The sequence below is a fragment of the Aulostomus chinensis genome, chromosome 22 (genome assembly GCF_037954235.1).
Source record: "Aulostomus chinensis isolate RoL2024-O1b breed Wild chromosome 22, RoL_Achi_v1.0, whole genome shotgun sequence".
Classification (NCBI taxonomy): Eukaryota; Metazoa; Chordata; class Actinopteri; order Syngnathiformes; family Aulostomidae; genus Aulostomus; species Aulostomus chinensis.
In genome coordinates, this window is record NC_141341.1 from 1,200,397 (window position 1) to 1,217,072 (window position 16,676).

Here is a 16,676-nt window from a genome sequence, read left to right on the forward strand (position 1 = left end):
AGACTCACGAAGCAAAGTCACGGAGAAGCTCCCCGATCAAGTTCATTTGTACTTATTTGTACTTACAAATGATCCGACCTGGGATGCAAACAAATGGGGGAGGGAAGAAGAGATGGGAAGACTAAGCGAGCGGCGGAGACTCCGGGACCCCTCCAGGGGCTTGTAGAGAGACAATCAGAGCGAAGGGATCACGAGAGAGGAATCAAGATGGCAAACAGTGGTGGGTGGCGGTACGAGAGTCAAACAAGTCCCAAGAGGAGAAATTAAAGAGAAGGACGACCTGAGAGGGGGAGTATTTAGATATGGAGGCGACGCAGAGGAAGAGACGACATCTGCCAACAGAAAACAGAGGAGAGATGGAATTGAGGGTTTTGTTGCTTTTATGCCTACAGACTCTACAACTCCAGAAGGATACCACTTGGCACCGAGCTGTTTGTCAAGCTCCTCAAACTCCTCCCCTTAATCCTGTCAGATGCAGTGATTGGCTAGGACAGAGATGAGGCGTCAAGACCACGTCAAGCTATTTGCTACGACCAACAAGTCGTCTGTCAAGAAAAACTCATTCCGAGTTCTTCACCAGGTATCGATTCGAGTCAAGACCAAGAGCAGCAACAGGGGCTGTAAAGCAGCAGCTAGAAGACGAGTGCTCAGGTGAGCTTACGCTGATGCAAACAGAAGCAGGAGCCTTCCTCTGATGGTTTGGTCAGCAGGGCACAAAGGCAAAGAGAAATAAATTCCAGGTTCCCCCAAAGTTGTCAAGCGGGACTACCAACTGACAGTCAGACAGAAGTTTTCCCGGTTTGAATACAGACATGAAAGCATTCAAGTATCAACTGAAAGAAAATTAGGGAAACAGACGATTTTCAAATTAAATTAAAAATTTGCTTTGTCAGAGTAAGAAGGAACTTTTTTCAGCCCTGAAGGAAAGAAGTAGTGTGTGTTTTGGTGTTGGCATCTGGGTTCTTAACCACAGACAGAAGGACAGAGTGGTGCTGGTGGTACTCACCCATGCGGACGGCAGAGAGGGTGTTGGCCTGGCTGAAGGAGAGCGGTGCCATGGTCAGCAGCAGGACGACGACGTAAATCGACCGCAGCAGTGCTGGCAGAGCCGGCATCTTCCACTGCTCCTCATGGAGAATGGTCTGCTGGCTGCCTGTACCGCCACCTGCAGGACACAACCAGTCATCACACCTCTGACCCATATAACAGATCGTTTCATAAATCAGCAAGATCCCTCATCAGTGAGGCTGACGGATCCCATCGCCACGCTCAGTTCATCATTCATGCACTGTTTCTTCAGTCGCTCTTTCCTCCTTCTTGACTCAGTCTTGGCGACTTTCATGCGTCAATTTGAAGACCAAGTGCCGCCATTCATGGAAAAGTTCTTCCGTACCACTGCAAACATGGTTGAGGAATGGCTGATCAATGGCTCCAACCCCCAGGACTTAAAGGATCTCCTGCTAAGGTCTAGGTACCAGGTACCACGGCACACCGTCAAAGGTCCAGGCCTTGAGGAGTCAAAGCCATTATGGCATTTAACTGTGAGAACATTAGTGTCCGTCCTTCAAGCCAGAGTTGCTGTGAGACGGTGAGTAAACCAGAACTCTGCAGTAAATCCTGGTAACTCTTCACCCTTGATTACGAATGTTAGGACTGTGTAAACATCCAGAGACCCTGCATCAACGCTGCTGTTCTACCCAAACATGAAATACCTAAACGCCTGTATGGGAAACACTCCTGAAGAACGTGTGGACACGGTCGGATCCAGAGAAAATGAGGGTGGGGTGGAGGGGCAACAGGAGAAAAGGCAGACATGAGAGGACAAATGTGTGAGTGAAGATCAAGACTCCATCACACGTTGCAGCCAGAGAAGTCAAATGGCTGAGTGAGGGCGCGCAGCCAAAGCCGTCTTCCCAGCTGAGAGAAGGAATGAGATCAGACCTTTGTCATTATTGTGTGTTTGCACGTGCGTCCTCCATGTTAGTCGGGGCTCTGACAACGTCTGTTCATTGCCAGCGTGCAACGTTGCCTTCTCCTCTCCAGCTGACCCTCCTTCCGCTCCTGATTTGCTCCACCCACCCCTCACTAAATGTTTATCACTGCCCTGCCAATGAGGCATCCTGCATGAATTTAAATGGGTTTCTCAAATTGAATTTAAATTGGCTCAAGTCGATGCAGACGAGATTGATGGCGGAGAGCAAGAACTCCACGAAGAGTGAAAGATAAAGCAGAAGAAGAGAGGAGGAGGACGATGGTTTAATCCTGTTTCAGCCAAATGACGGACAGCTTCGAAAGATACGGATCGATAAGATAAGAGTCCATCCAGAGTCACCGCCGCTGGTCACAGAGGAATCCGACCAGACGCAGACGTAAACCCACATTCAACAAATCTGTTAATAAATGTGGACGTTTGTCTTAAAGTTACATCGTGAGTCAAAACAGCCAGACGAGTTTTTTCTCCGCAGTCCATGGGTCAGATTTATACTATGTAGCAGTGACAGCGCCATCTAGTGGTCCATTCATGAATCAGCTGGCATTGTTACAGAAGCGTATCAGAGAGGCTTATAAATACAGAGGGGCAAAAAGGGATTCGGCAGCCACCGATTCTGCAAGTTGTCCCACTTAGAAAGATGAGAGGTCTGTCACGGTCATCATTAGTCCACTTCAACTGTGGGTGGACACAGGGTGAGGACAGGTGTCTTTTATACAGGTAACGAGTTCAAACAGACGCCATTACTACAGGGAATGAGTGGAGGACTGAAGAGCCTCTTCATGAAGAAGTCACAGGTCTGTGAGGGCCAGAACTCTTGGTGCTAAATACTTATTTTTATACATTTATTATGACACTAATAAACTCTTTGAAAATCCTACAATGGGATTTCCTGGATGTTTTTTACATTCAGTCTCTCACAGTTGAAGTGGACCAATGATGACCATGACAGACCTCGCATCTTATTAAGTGGGACAACTTGAAGACTCGGTGGCTGCCAAATACTGTTTTGCCCCTCTGTAGTAATCACCCCACACCACCAGAGGGTTCGGGACGCGGAGCCAAAGCCGAAGGTTCGTTCAGCTGAGAGCAGGTGCTGATGGTTCCGGCTGGAGACAAATGTCAATAAAGACACTTTTGAAAAGCTGCGTTGAAGTTGTTTTGTTCCTTGAAGAAGTTGAACGAGTTGTTGTCTGCCACGATTGGAGGAGGATGACACATCATAGGAGTTCACGCTGTTTCCATAGCAACCAACCTCCCTACCCAGATGCATTTTCAGACACTGCTTGGTGAAACAAAAAAAACCTCAGGTGGTGATTAACTCTGGTTCGGTCACACGCATTCCAGATGGGGGGTGGCAGTGCACAGCAATGCCCATCCATCATCCATCATCCATCCCTCCATCATCCACCCATCCATCCATCTGCTCCCTTTTGTGCTGTTCAGGGTGGTGGGGGTGGAGCCTATCCCAGCAGCCTTCCCCCTGGACAGGTCACCAGTCCATGGCAGGGCCAACACATAGAGACAGACAACCATTGGCTCTCCCAGCCACGCCTACGGTCAATTTAGAGTCTGGATTAACCTGGTCCCTCTTGATGTCTTTGGACTGTGGAGGAAGCTGGAGTACCAGAGAGAACCCAGCAGGAACAGGGAGAACATGGAGACTCACCCAGAAAGACCCCGTGCTGCAGCCGGGGCTCCACCCACAACCTTCTTGATGGGGGCCACAGGGAGGACCACTGCTGCACCGGGCCGCCTGCCCATTTGTCATTGCTATAAAAAAATCTATATTTATATAAAAATATTTGCTTCTCAATCATTAAGACAGGGCAACAAAGAAGGTGTGACATGTGACCACGAGTTGGACCAGCGATGAAGCACTGATGGCCATTTTTTAATCACCTTGGTGAGCTGCAGATGCTCCCCCAAGGGATGGTGTTGTGGCATCAAGAGTTCATATCCTTTGTCCATGCTGTTCAACCCTTTGGCCGGCGTCCACAGACCCTCATAGACAAATGGGCTGATGATGACATTTCAGTCACACCCGCCATTTCAGACCCAACACGATCATGTCTTCCTTTTGAAGGAGACACCCAAAATATGCCTTCATACATCTGTGTTACTAAAGTCATCTGCATTCGTCAAAGTTAAAGCTTTTTTTATGTTGCACGGTGACATTTACACCAACAGAGAATGAGACTGAGAAATAAAACACCCTGAGAGTGATGACAGCACAGAAGGGTGGAGACGGCGAGGTCGCATGAAAAAGAAAAAAGGAATATGATGGCAACCATCTGATTGACAGAAAATTGAGCAGAAAAAGACACAGTGGCGAGCTGAGACAGGAAATGAGAAATGGCTGCAGGCAGAAATAAACAAACGATGATAACAATTAATTAGGATCTTTCTTGCAGGAAGTGCTATCATGTCAGCTGGCAAACAGAGCAGACGGGACCCCGCTGATACCCACAGCCACCGCAGTGCGCCGCAGCCGCGCCGAGGCTAATCACAGCCGCAACTCTATTAACTGCTTGCAGTCCCGTCTCATTTCACATTGGAGGCATTTAGTTGACACTCATTCCCAGCGAGCAGAGCAGGAGGCTTTAAAGTCCTGCTTCATCAGCTTTACAAGTGACACGGGTCAGAGCGCCGGCAACAGACGGAACCAATATTCCTGAGGACACACCAGACGGACTCTGGATGATGAGGAGACGGAGGAGGAGGAGGCTGAGTGATGACACAGGCTTCCCTCAACCAACAGATGCTTCTACAGTTGAGCTGCGTTAACAGACTGGGTTTCCCACTCAGGGAAAGTCTGCAGGCACGAGGAACATTAGAGAAATACACATTTCTGTGTGTGTGTGCGCGCGCGTGTGTGTTTTGGGATGTCTGCTGTTTGGATTTATGTCAATACAACAGTTTGTTTAGAAAAACTAAATAAAGATGAAAAACTCAACTGCAGGTTTGGAGAATCACTCGCATTCCAGCTGACGCAGCGGTGAAATAAACCCAGGAGTGAAGGGCATTCATCAGGGACGGGGAGGAGAACCGGTGGATCTCCTCTCCTACGCATCAGTAAGGTGTGATGGTTTGGGTTTTTTTTTTTGGGGGGGGGGCAAAACTGAGTGACCTTAGCTTCCCTACTTGTAACAGGCTAGCAACAGAATCAGTCAACCTCTAGTCGGAATTTTCAGAACAAGAGCGGTAATAAATAATTTGCAGATTTACCTGAGTGGGATGAAGAGATCTGCAGCAGTCAGACTCTGCTGAAGCCACATGAGTCGACATGATGCTTTCTTCAACACGAAAGGTTGAAAAGACATTTTTTAATCTCTCTAAAACTCAAACCCTCTCCCCTCCCTCCATCCCACCTCAGCGGTTCAAGGGTATATTGTGAATCTGACTTTGCTGCTACGTGTCTGCTTGACTGTTAGCTTTCCTCATCGCTTGCTGTGAGCTTTTCTGAAAATGCAACCAAAGACCCCCACCCCCAACAACAGGGGAGCGGTGGGACCGGAGCTCCCTGTCTCTCAGGTTTAATGCTCACCTTAACGCAGGATATTAGCTTGCGCTTCCTCTGGGGGATCAGGAGAATTTGCTTTGCAGCGCCGGCATCATGAAGCTCAGTGTTGCTGACTCAAACCCCTATAATGACATGGTAATCCCATCATTTAACCATGGACACTAAACAACAGGCAGGCCGGAGGAAGCAGGTTTGATTCCCGCAGCCATCAGCAGAACGAGCAGAACAGAAGAAACCAAGAGGAAATGGATGTCGGCAAAGACAGGTGATGGTTTGACTGGTGGAAACCCCACTGGGAAAGAGCCCACCCAGGTTTGGGGAGGAACTCTGTGATATGGCACATCAACACACTGTTCCATCGCCACTGGCCGGGGCTGCGCGATCTGATTTATGCACTTTCCTGCGCTACACCTGAGGTGGGCCGCGGGTAACGGTTGGCTTCTCCAGGCTTTGATTTGGTCCTTATGAAGTTAATAATGAAATAGTTAATAATAAATAATATAATTTAAAAAATCTGTTCAAAAGTCACTTTTTTGCTTGATTCTTTGTGAGGTAAAAATGCTAAGGATGCCTTGTTATTAATCATAGAGCACTCGAGGGGTCCCAGGAGAGGAGGAAACCCAGCAGGTACGCTACAACCACAAAACTGTCTCTCTTGCAAGCATGACTGAAACTTTGAAAGCAAAAAAAAAAACGGGGGGGGGGGGTTCTGGGTAACCTGAGCGGGGCAGTGGCCTGGAGGGGCAGTGGAACTAGAGGGGCAGTGGTCTGGACGGGCAGTGGCCTGGAGGAGCAGTGGAACTAGAGGGGCAGTGGTCTGGACGGGCAGTGGAACTAGAGGGGCAGTGGCCTGGACGGGCAGTGAACTAGAGGGGCAGTGGTCTGGACGGGCAGTGGAACTAGAGGGGCAGTGGCCTGGACGGGCAGTGGCCTGGAGGAGCAGTGGAACTAGAGGGGCAGTGGCCTGGAGGGGCAGTGGAACTAGAGGGGCAGTGGCCTGGAGGGGCAGTGGAACTAGAGGGGCAGTGGCCTGGAGGGGCAGTGGAACTAGAGGGGCAGTGGCCTGGAGGGGCAGTGGAACTAGAGGGGCAGTGGCCTGGAGGGGCAGTGGAACTAGAGGGGCAGTGGCCTGGAGGGGCAGTGGAACTAGAGGGGCAGTGGCCTGGACGGGCAGTGGAACTAGAGGGGCAGTGGCCTGGAGGGGCAGTGGAACTAGAGGGGCAGTGGCCTGGAGGGGCAGTGGAACTAGAGGGGCAGTGGCCTGGGGGGGCAGTGGCTGTCTTGCGCTTCGCAGGCAGAGGGTTTGAGATGTTACGACCATGAGAGCTGGGTGCACCGTCCACTTTCTCCTGGGATTAACTCACACATCAAGACTCAGAGAACTGATGCTCATTTTACCGATGAACCGATTTGACTTCCCGATAGCAAAATGCCAGAACCGACTGTGATGGAGAACAGAAACACGAGGGTACAAGAAGCAGCAGTGAACGACGACTGAAACAGTCGAGGTTTGCAACACTTTATTTATTTTCTGTGAGGAAAAATAGAACCATTTTCAAAGCTCATCGCTCAGCCGTGGCAGAAAAAGCAGGGGAATCTGTCTCTGTGGCGGCGACACCGAGACACTTATTGACAACCTCGAGAGTTTCCCGGCACATTATTCATCAGATAATTTCCAAACAGCAGCAGGAGGTATCGACAGAAGAGGCCGCCGGAGCAGAGAGAAACAACAAATGAGTTGACGTCTAACTGAAAGTGTCACCGGCAGTTTGTCATCTTTTATCCTTTATGATTCTTTGGAAGTTTTTATCGGTTTAAGTGACAGTTGGAGTGATGAATGTCTGGCAGTGCTGGAGAAACATTTCTAATGTGGATGACGGTGCATCTGGGGGAGCTGCTGTTGAGAATTTTTCTCCCTCGTGAGCAGGTCCATCGGTGATGTCAGAGTGCTCCACCATTCAGACCTGAGCCAGCGTAACTTTTCACACCATACAGGAAAACGTAGCTTTTGCTCTGCTGAAACGCAAGTTCCGTCAAGACCAGAGGAACTCCATTCAGCTGAGAGCATGTCAGTGCTGTTTGTTTTCACAGGAAAAGACAGACAGGTGCTTTGGTGTAAATCTATTCGGATTTCTAGACACATATTTTTCATCTATGGAGAGATAACGCACACCAGACCTTTAGGAGTTACAGTGGTTTGACCTGATGTTCCAAGTTTGGAAAAAACAGAAACTGATACAGAAAATTATTCCGTGTGGACCATTTTCATGTATTCTGTGACTCTGAACTCATCTAAAACAGCAACATAAAGACTGCCTGTGGGATCAATAAGATCTTGCATAGTGGCGGCATGCAGAACCCCAACAGTGAGTAATGTAAGGGTCATGGCAGCGTCACAACAAACAAGCACACCAATCAATACATCTCCTGACGACTACTGAGCTGCATCGGGCCAAAGCACCGCACTTGAGAATGAATATTATCGCTGCTGCATTTGTTTCTATTTGTCTGTAAATGTCAAGGACAATTTCTGCAGCCTCGCAGGAGAAAAATGCTGACATCACCTTTGTTCTCAGCGTTTCATAACTTGGTGTACATCCACACGGTACATCACCTCGTCACCGCAAACGGAGCTGAAAGTCCCCTCTGTCCAACATCACATCCCATCATCTGAAGCTGTCAACATGAGACAAACTCCACAAGGACACAGTGCAACACTACAAACGTCTCACGGAACGGACCTGATGAAACCAAGTCTCAGCACTGGTGTCCTCATAGCCCATGTCTGGGACAGGGTCATCCTAGGGACACGTGTTCCTACAGAAATGTGAGAGGTGTTGTTCACTGTCAGTGTGAATGACTGACAGCTAATTTAAGTGGGAGCAGAATCACCTTGTGAGTGAAAAACATTCCTGAGAAAACACACAGGATGTGGGTGATGGATGATGAAAGGATGGAGAAATGAATGAAACTGAGAGGACACCAAGTGAAAGTCAGGGGCTTAATGTGAGTGTTTTCTCTTTAGAGCTTTTGTGGCACTTCAACAAATTCACTCTTGCGTGGCCTTTGCCCTCAACAGGAAGGATTTATGATTCGCACGACCACCAGAGCTCCTGTTTAATATAAATCTTTAACATGGATTGTTGTTAGTGAAACAGCAACGCCGTCACCTCTCTTATAAGGACAGTTGCAATAAATCTGGAACAGCATCTGGAGAACACAGCTAGTTGCTTTTTAATCAAGTAGTAGGGAAGTTCAAGAGAAAAAGGGTACTTGAGGTGGATACAAGCAAGACGCATTTTCCATTTTGGTGTCAAATATGAGAAAAAAATACAAAAAACCAAAAACTTTCTTGAGGTGCATGTGAGGGATGAAGTGTTGGAGTCAGCAACTCTTGTTGGCAACCCAGGTTTTTAAGACTCCACCACTCCACCATCCACCGGTCTGGTGTTTACTGGTGGATCTGATGTAGAACTGAACCTCCACCATCCACCGGTCTGGTGTTTACTGGTGGATCTGATGTAGAACTGAACCTCCACCATCCACCGGTCTGGTGTTTACTGGTGGATCTGATGTAGAACTGAACCTCCACCATCCACCGGTCTGGTGTTTCCTGGTGGATCTGATGTAGACCTGAACCTCCAACATCCACCGGTCTGGTGTTTACTGGTGGATCTGATGTAGACCTGAACCTCCACCATCCACCGGTCTGGTGTTTACTGGTGGATCTGATGTAGAACTGAACCTCCAACATCCACCGGTCTGGTGTTTACTGGTGGATCTGATGTAGAACTGAACCTCCACCATCCACCGGTCTGGTGTTTACTGGTGGATCTGATGTAGAACTGAACCTCCAACATCCACCGGTCTGGTGTTTACTGGTGGATCTGATGTAGACCTGAACCTCCACCATCCACCGGTCTGGTGTTTCCTGGTGGATCTGATGTAGACCTGAACCTCCAACATCCACCGGTCTGGTGTTTACTGGTGGATCTGATGTAGACCTGAACCTCCACCATCCACCGGTCTGGTGTTTACTGGTGGATCTGATGTAGAACTGAACCTCCACCATCCACCGGTCTGGTGTTTACTGGTGGATCTGATGTAGAACTGAACCTCCAACAACCGTTTTCTTGACTGTACCAACATCTCCTGCACGTCTGTCCCTCCTGGTGAGGGATCCTCCTCCCCTCCTCACCCTGAGGTTTCTCCCATTTTTCCCTGTTAAAGGTTTTCTATGGAGTTTCTCCTCAGTCGATGTGAGGGTCTGAGGGCAGAGGATGTTGTTATGATGCCATGAAGCCTGGAGACAAACTGGTGGGGAAAACGGGCTCTACAAATAAAATTGCCTTGCCATTATAGAAAAAAACATGAAGGAGAAACATTGAAACGACAGGATGAGGAAGGGGGGGTGGATCGACAGATGAACGGGTGAATGAGGGCAGCTGAGGCAGCGTGAAGGTGACAGATTGACACCAGAGAGTCAGACTGCTGGGGTTAAAGCTCCAGAGGCAAACCAGCGGGAAAAACATCAAACTCCAGCGTCAGCACATATAGAGGATGAAGGGATGGGGGAGGAAGAGGAAGGATGGACAAAAAGGGAGAGAGGGCAAATTTAGTGTCAATTAGAGAGGGGAGAGAGGGGGTGGGTTGGTGTTGGATGGATTTATTGTAAGTAGGAGATGAGGGGGAGGGAAGGACGGGACGAGGGAGGAAGGTGAGAGGAGGAAAGAGGAGAGATGGATGAATGTGCTGAGGAGAGAGGGAGAGAAAATGGAAGAATCGATGAAATGAAAAGTTCTTTCATTTAATTTTATGTTACAACAGCTCGAGAGCAGATATTACAGCAACACTAATCTGAGCATGAAATTTAATAACAAGAGCGACGAAACTTCTGAACAAACGCCAGAAGCCTTAAAGGGTCCTTCTGTAAAACTTTGTTACCATTTGAGTCTTCTCGTTCCTCATCTTGTCCTCAGAGAAGTCTCATTCCAAGAAGCTGCTTCAGATTTAGAACTTTTCAGATCCCACACAGCACCCAACCCCTTTGGCCCCTCCCATTGTTGGTGAACCCATTGGAGGGGGGTACCATGTATCCACTTTGGGCTGTACCTGGTGGGTGGACTGTGCCCCGTGGGTGCAGGCCTACCACCAGGCGCTTGCCGCCAAGCCCCACCCCCAGGCCTGGCTCCAGAGGGGGGCCCAAGTGACCCACACCTGTCTTGGACAGACCATGTGTCTGAGCTGGCCTGGGAACGCCCCAAGATCCCCCGTGAGGAGCTGGACAAAATCGCCAGGTAGACGGAAGTCTGGGTCTGTGCTTCGGCTGCTGCCCCTGCAACGCCGGATAAGCAGAAGAAAATTGATGGCTCTTTCCACTAAATCTTAAGCAGGCTTCAGAGGAGTTCTTCTCGCCAAAACACATTTTGTTCCCTATTTTAGAAGCTTCCTAGGCTACTGTTAGCTTAGCACTGCTAACGTAGCATCCAGGCTTCCAGCATCATCAGAGGGTTCATTAGTGAAGACGATCTTGATGAACTGAACCTGGAAGATCATCAACTTTTGTTCACCAGAGCTGATTTACTGGTTCAATCACCACAATCACATGGAGCGATCCTATTGGCTGCTGGGGGAGGAGCCAGGAGATGACCACTTCCTGTTGGGGGAGGAACCAGGAGATGACCACTTCCTGTTAGTGGAGGAGCTAGGAGATGACCACTTCCTGTTAGTGGAGGAGCTAGGAGATGACCACTTCCTGTTGGGGGAGGAACCAGGAGATGACCACTTCCTGTTAGTGGAGGAGCTAGGAGATGACCACTTCCTGTTGGAGGAAAACCTGAAGATGACCACTTCCTGTTGGTGGAAAACCAGGAGATGACCACTTCCTGTTGGACTCCAAACACACCTCATACTTGATATAACAACTTCCTGTCTGACACAGCCCAACTCCCCCCAGACTGACTTCAATGTTTTTCTGGAGACAACATGGACAACTGTTCACTGCATGAGTCCTGTTCATCTGACTGAGCGGGACACATCGCAGGATTGGGATCGTAGGCATCTGACATCACTTCAGAGGACAGAGATGCTGTTATGAACGACACTTTGTCATGGAATTCTTACATAATTCTGTCTTAATCAAGCTCAGAGCAACTCAGCAGAGCAAATCTTTGCTCCCTGCTTTCATTTTCAGAGAGCGAAAGCTCCAATGTCAAACACTGACCTTCCCCAAACAATGTAGAGTGGCTGATGGAGTGATGTGAAGAGGGAGATACTGGTGGGGGAGGACAGAAAAAAGGGAATTAGAGAGAAAGACAAAAGAGAACAGACAAAGACTTTATCCAGAGCTGACACAGACAGTCGTGTGAATGAAGCAAATGATCCGGAGGAGATATGATTTCATCCTCTCAACATAAACAACGGAAACTGTAGAAAAGGAGCTCAGAGTGATTGAGCTCAGAACAAAGCCTGAAGCATCACACAACAGCTGCGCTTGTGGTTTTGTCTCTGAAGAAGCAGCTCAGCATACGAGGGGAGCGAGAGTTCCACAAATCCTCTCTGAGAAAGCTTTTATTCAGCTGATAGCAAATATAAACAACGACAATAAAAAGGGTGAATTATTGCCACGATGTAGTTCACAACAGCGCAAGACTCTACCAATCAATCGTTTTATGTCGAGAATAATTCATGACGGTGATGAGGCAGAGGCAGCTCAGGTGTGTACAAAAAAAGTGTGGCACAGTCATAGGACAGTCATGGAATTTATTGAGTGCAGCTCCAACCACAAGCAGCTCATCTGCTTCACCCTTTCAGCCTTTGCTAGCTCATAGTTTGGCTTTTAAAAACACCGTGTAAAAGCTCATAAATACAGCAAATGTCTGGCAGGTCTTTTTCTGCTCCACGATGTTCTGTCAGAGCAGCTCTGAAGAAAAGTCACCTGCTGTGGCTGGAAATGTCACGGCCGCGTTTGGACATTGAGTCTTTTTGGCTTCACTGAGCCATGGGAAAGCACCCATGATATGGTGTAATGATACAGTCTAGCCAGCAGAGGGCACTTGCCATTCACTAGTAATTATACCCAAAGAAGTAAAGATTAACATGTGGTTAGCAGCAGCTAGACTGGAACAGCTGGTCCACATCCAGGCTTGTTCCAGCTCAAGGTGGAGCAAAACCACACACACGTCTTCCAAACACTTTAGACGTGTTTGTAAGTGTCAGAGTTAAAAACTACAAAGACATCAGAGGTATGTCAGGCTGTCGGCATGGAATAGGTGGCAAGGTGCAGCCGCCGTGGAACACAAGGTTGTTGACGACCACGGGCCTTCACGGTTCTGATGATTAAAAGCTGGATTTGTACCTCGGGACTGAATGAAGGTCGCTGGCAGGGGCGTGGCTATGAGTAGCCGTGTGACTATAACTGTAGCCTAGGGCATAACCTGACCGGCACCTCCCTGGAAACACGACTACGTGTTGGATCGATCAGGAAGGAACAGCAGTGACAGTGATTCTGGTTGTGGGATTGCTCACCACACCAGCACTGACCTGTGGTCAGCCTGGTGCTTAGGTGACCGCATGGGCCGCGGAGCCCCGGCGCACAAACATAAATCAAGCTCAACACCGCAGCAGAACCCTGGAGGACAGAGTCTTCCCACAGATAAACAGCTGGAAGCTGACATGATGCAGCATCTCATCAGCACCACAGAACACACGGGAGGACTCTGTGGGTCTGGAACCTCCTCCAGGAGGAGAACCCGGAGGGGAAGGAGAACTGGGCAGGTTTTCCTTCTGCTGCCACCGCCAGCGTAACCCGGACAGATAAATGACTGAGCATAGATGAATTATACATGTAATCATACATTTCCTCCACGTCTGAGGCAGAAATTATTCCACTCACTGTTGCATTAAAATGCTGCTGGTGTCCTGGCAGATTCATTAGCTGTCTCATAAATATTGATTTACTCTCTTAAGCATTCACAAACCTCTAAATAAATAGTGAATTAATGTGAGGTTAAACAATACACGACATCAGCATGCATCATCTTCCATCCGTCCCTCCTTCCAGCCGTCGCTTCCCAACAGACCAGTCATGAATTGAGTGACAGTTGCCTTCTTTTGTCCTCTGGCCCGTCTGACCTGTCACCACGACGAGGCTGGGAGCCGTAAACCAGGCGAGCACGCCGAGCTGAGTGATAATCAGATGATGCTAAAATTAAAGCGTGACTGTAGTGTCTCTCTCTGAGCTCTTGAATAGTCGGAATCTTTCCTTCCTGTCTGTCGCTGTTGTTTCCTGTCAATGTCTGAGCCCGGTTATGTCTCTTCGTCTCTTTTTTCTCTTTCCATCTTCCCTTCTCCTCATATTGATGGTTAAATATGAGCTGAAACTGTCTGAACTTTGAAGAAATGCTGGAGTGCTCTGACACTCCGCTGTCATAGAGCTCTGGTCCTCTGAGCCTCCTCCTCCTCCTCTTGAACTGCTTTGTTTCCGTGGCAACACATCCCCAACTCTGGCTGGGTGAATGTGACTGGCGGTGGACACTGAGGGACGTGCAGGGCTTTCTGGTTTGCTAACTGCAACCGTGACACGAATCATTTTCAGCTGGATGTGAGGCCACTTTCCCAGCAGATTTTCTGTCCATATTCATGTTTAACTGGAAGCTTTTCTGAAGACAGAGGCAGCGATTCATGAATCCACATCTCCAGATCCATTCAGACTGAGCTTATCTCTCCAGGGCAGGTGGATGGTTGATGCTACCTGGCCAGCTCAGTGATTTTAATCCATCGTGTTATTTTTCACCTGCACCACTGTCAGATCCACAGCAGCAGCATGAACTCCTGCCCTGTAGCAAACTGCTGCTAGCATCCCCACATGAAAAGCTAATTTCCCGGCGAGTGTTTTCCTCCTTTCATGTGAATTCATACGTGCACCCAGTATTTCCAGTCCTGAGGCTGCAGGTGCAGGCCATTAGTGGGCCGCCAGTATGAGGGGTTTTTGTAGTCCAACGGGAAGTTAGCGTGTCGGGATGAGATCTGTTTGAAGCCCAGCAGGACGTTGGCATGTTTTGCTGCCTAAATAAAATCAGCAAATGTGATGAGGTTGAGAGTTGAATATAAAACAGTAACGTCAGGGTAATGAGAGGAAATGTGGCCTGCTGTGTCCTGATCAGAGCAACAAACTACTGGGTCCTCCTCCACCGACTCTGACATTCTCCATCTCGTTAACTCAGGCGGAGACGGAATATTAAGATGGATGGACAAGCTGGGAAGAAAGTGATAGATGCAGGGAAGAGGGAAAAAAGAGAATGAAGAGCAATGGACGAGTGGACCCTGTTATTTCTGCTCCAGTCAGACGACTGCTGTTGTTGAGCAGAGAACCTGAGGAGTCGCTCACACAGAAGTTGCAGTAATTTCCCAGAAGACAAATGGCAGGCGATTGATTACAAAAGATGGAGGAAGTCGTCGTCCCTGCATGATGAATTCCAGTCTGATGGAGGATTTGGGGTGAGTGAAGGACTTCAAGTGATTCACTTTCAGTCCTTTGATGAGGAGGAATTACAGAAATGAAAGTGTTGACGCAGAAACAGAAGCTGGTGAACATTTAGATTTGAGCCTGTTTCCCTCACTGAAACGTTCTCAAATTAAATCACACTCAAAACCTTTGTCACGCCAAAAACGGCGTGGGTCATCTTCTGATGAAGGGGCACAGCAGAGAGCGAATGAGGATTGGGCCTCGTCGTGCAATTCACGACAGATGGCGACACACGGCGAGGAAAAAGATGCACTTGGATGGACGGACAATCCCTCATTTCATGGGCAGATAGTAAGACAAGATACACAAATACACCTGAGGAGCGAGAGCACTAACTTGAAACAAAAATACTACCATCCAACCAACGCTGTGTTTGACATTCACTTCTTTTCCACAAAGGTGTTTTCCTTAGCTTCTCACTAAAGCAACCCTCAATCAAGAGTCGATGACTACAGAACGGAGGAATTTGGAAGGAAATCTTTCACAAGGTAGTTTTCATTATCACAGAATAAAATATTCTGGATGTGGCAATGTTCAAAAATACAGGCTGGCCTGTAAAAGATCCCTGGGGGCGGCAACTGTCGTTCCATCTGTCCTTACAATGGAAACGCACATTTGGCTGAGGAGGAGCCGACACCTGATCACCTGTAAGAACTCGCAGGTAAAACTGGCACGTTTCTGGATTAACATCTGTGGTTTTCTGCTTTTGAACCAGAAGGGGAGGTCCGATGAGGGCGGGGCTTGTCGCAGGTAGTATTTCTGTATCTATGAGTCTGAACAGGACACGTCTGTTATCGACTGACTGAGGTGAACGTGCTCCACATACATTTAAGAAGCAGGCTGTGTTCTGCTGCCCCAGCACTGATATGAAATATTAACAGGCAGCGCTAATTAGAGGAGGCACACAGGATGAACACACGCACACACATGCAGCCTGAACATACACCAATTTAGCACTTCCCCACACACTAAACACACACCTCCCCCCTCCCAACCTTTGAGAGGCTGCAGACTGAAATCCTCACACACACACACACACACACAGTAATCCAGCCATTGAGTTTCTGAATTATTCCTGTCTGATGAGACAGCCGCTGAACTTTATCGCGGCTCCACTGATGGCGGTCGTACTGCCCATCAGAACCAGTGAAACGATTCATTTGTGAGACACCAAGGAAACCCCCAGAAACATCAAATCACACACTTGCTCTGATTTGTCCTGGAGCTGCAGTCAAATCTCCTGCAGGGAAAAAAAAGTCTGGAAGTTCACACCGACGTCTCTCCTTTGTTGACTGTGGCGGTGGAACGATAGACAGAGAAAGAGAAAAGCATTTGAGTGCTAAACTTTCACTTGAGTTTTCCCAACAAGGTTCCACCAAAGCGTGGAGTCACCCTCTGTGCAATCAAAGAGGTTGACATAATTTAGCTCGTGAGGAACTTCATTTAAACTGATGGATATCCTTAGAAACCTTCTTTGCACATTCACGTGTTCTAGGAGGGAGGGAGGCCAGCGTTGAGAACGGCTGCTCGATGAGTCAGGAACTTGAGGACGGTGACATCACAGTATTTATAATAACACGCTTCCCAAAAGGGTTTGTGCGCAGTTCTAGAGCCAGACACCTGCTCCGAAACTGAAC

General features: G+C 48.4%; 1 protein-coding gene across 3 annotated transcripts in view; it reads right to left on the reverse strand.

The window, feature by feature from the left end:
* LOC147240212 (glutamate receptor ionotropic, kainate 5-like) overlaps positions 1 to 16,676 on the reverse strand; it is a 131,845-nt gene that overhangs the window by 43,510 nt on the left and 71,659 nt on the right. For all 3 annotated transcript variants that reach the window (XM_086193322.1, XM_086193323.1, XM_086193324.1), the window contains exon 3: positions 1,007 to 1,165. In XM_086193322.1, the coding sequence (XP_086049448.1) occupies positions 1,007 to 1,115 (109 nt within the window). In that variant the 5' untranslated portion in view covers positions 1,116 to 1,165. The remainder of the gene's footprint in view (positions 1 to 1,006; positions 1,166 to 16,676) is intronic.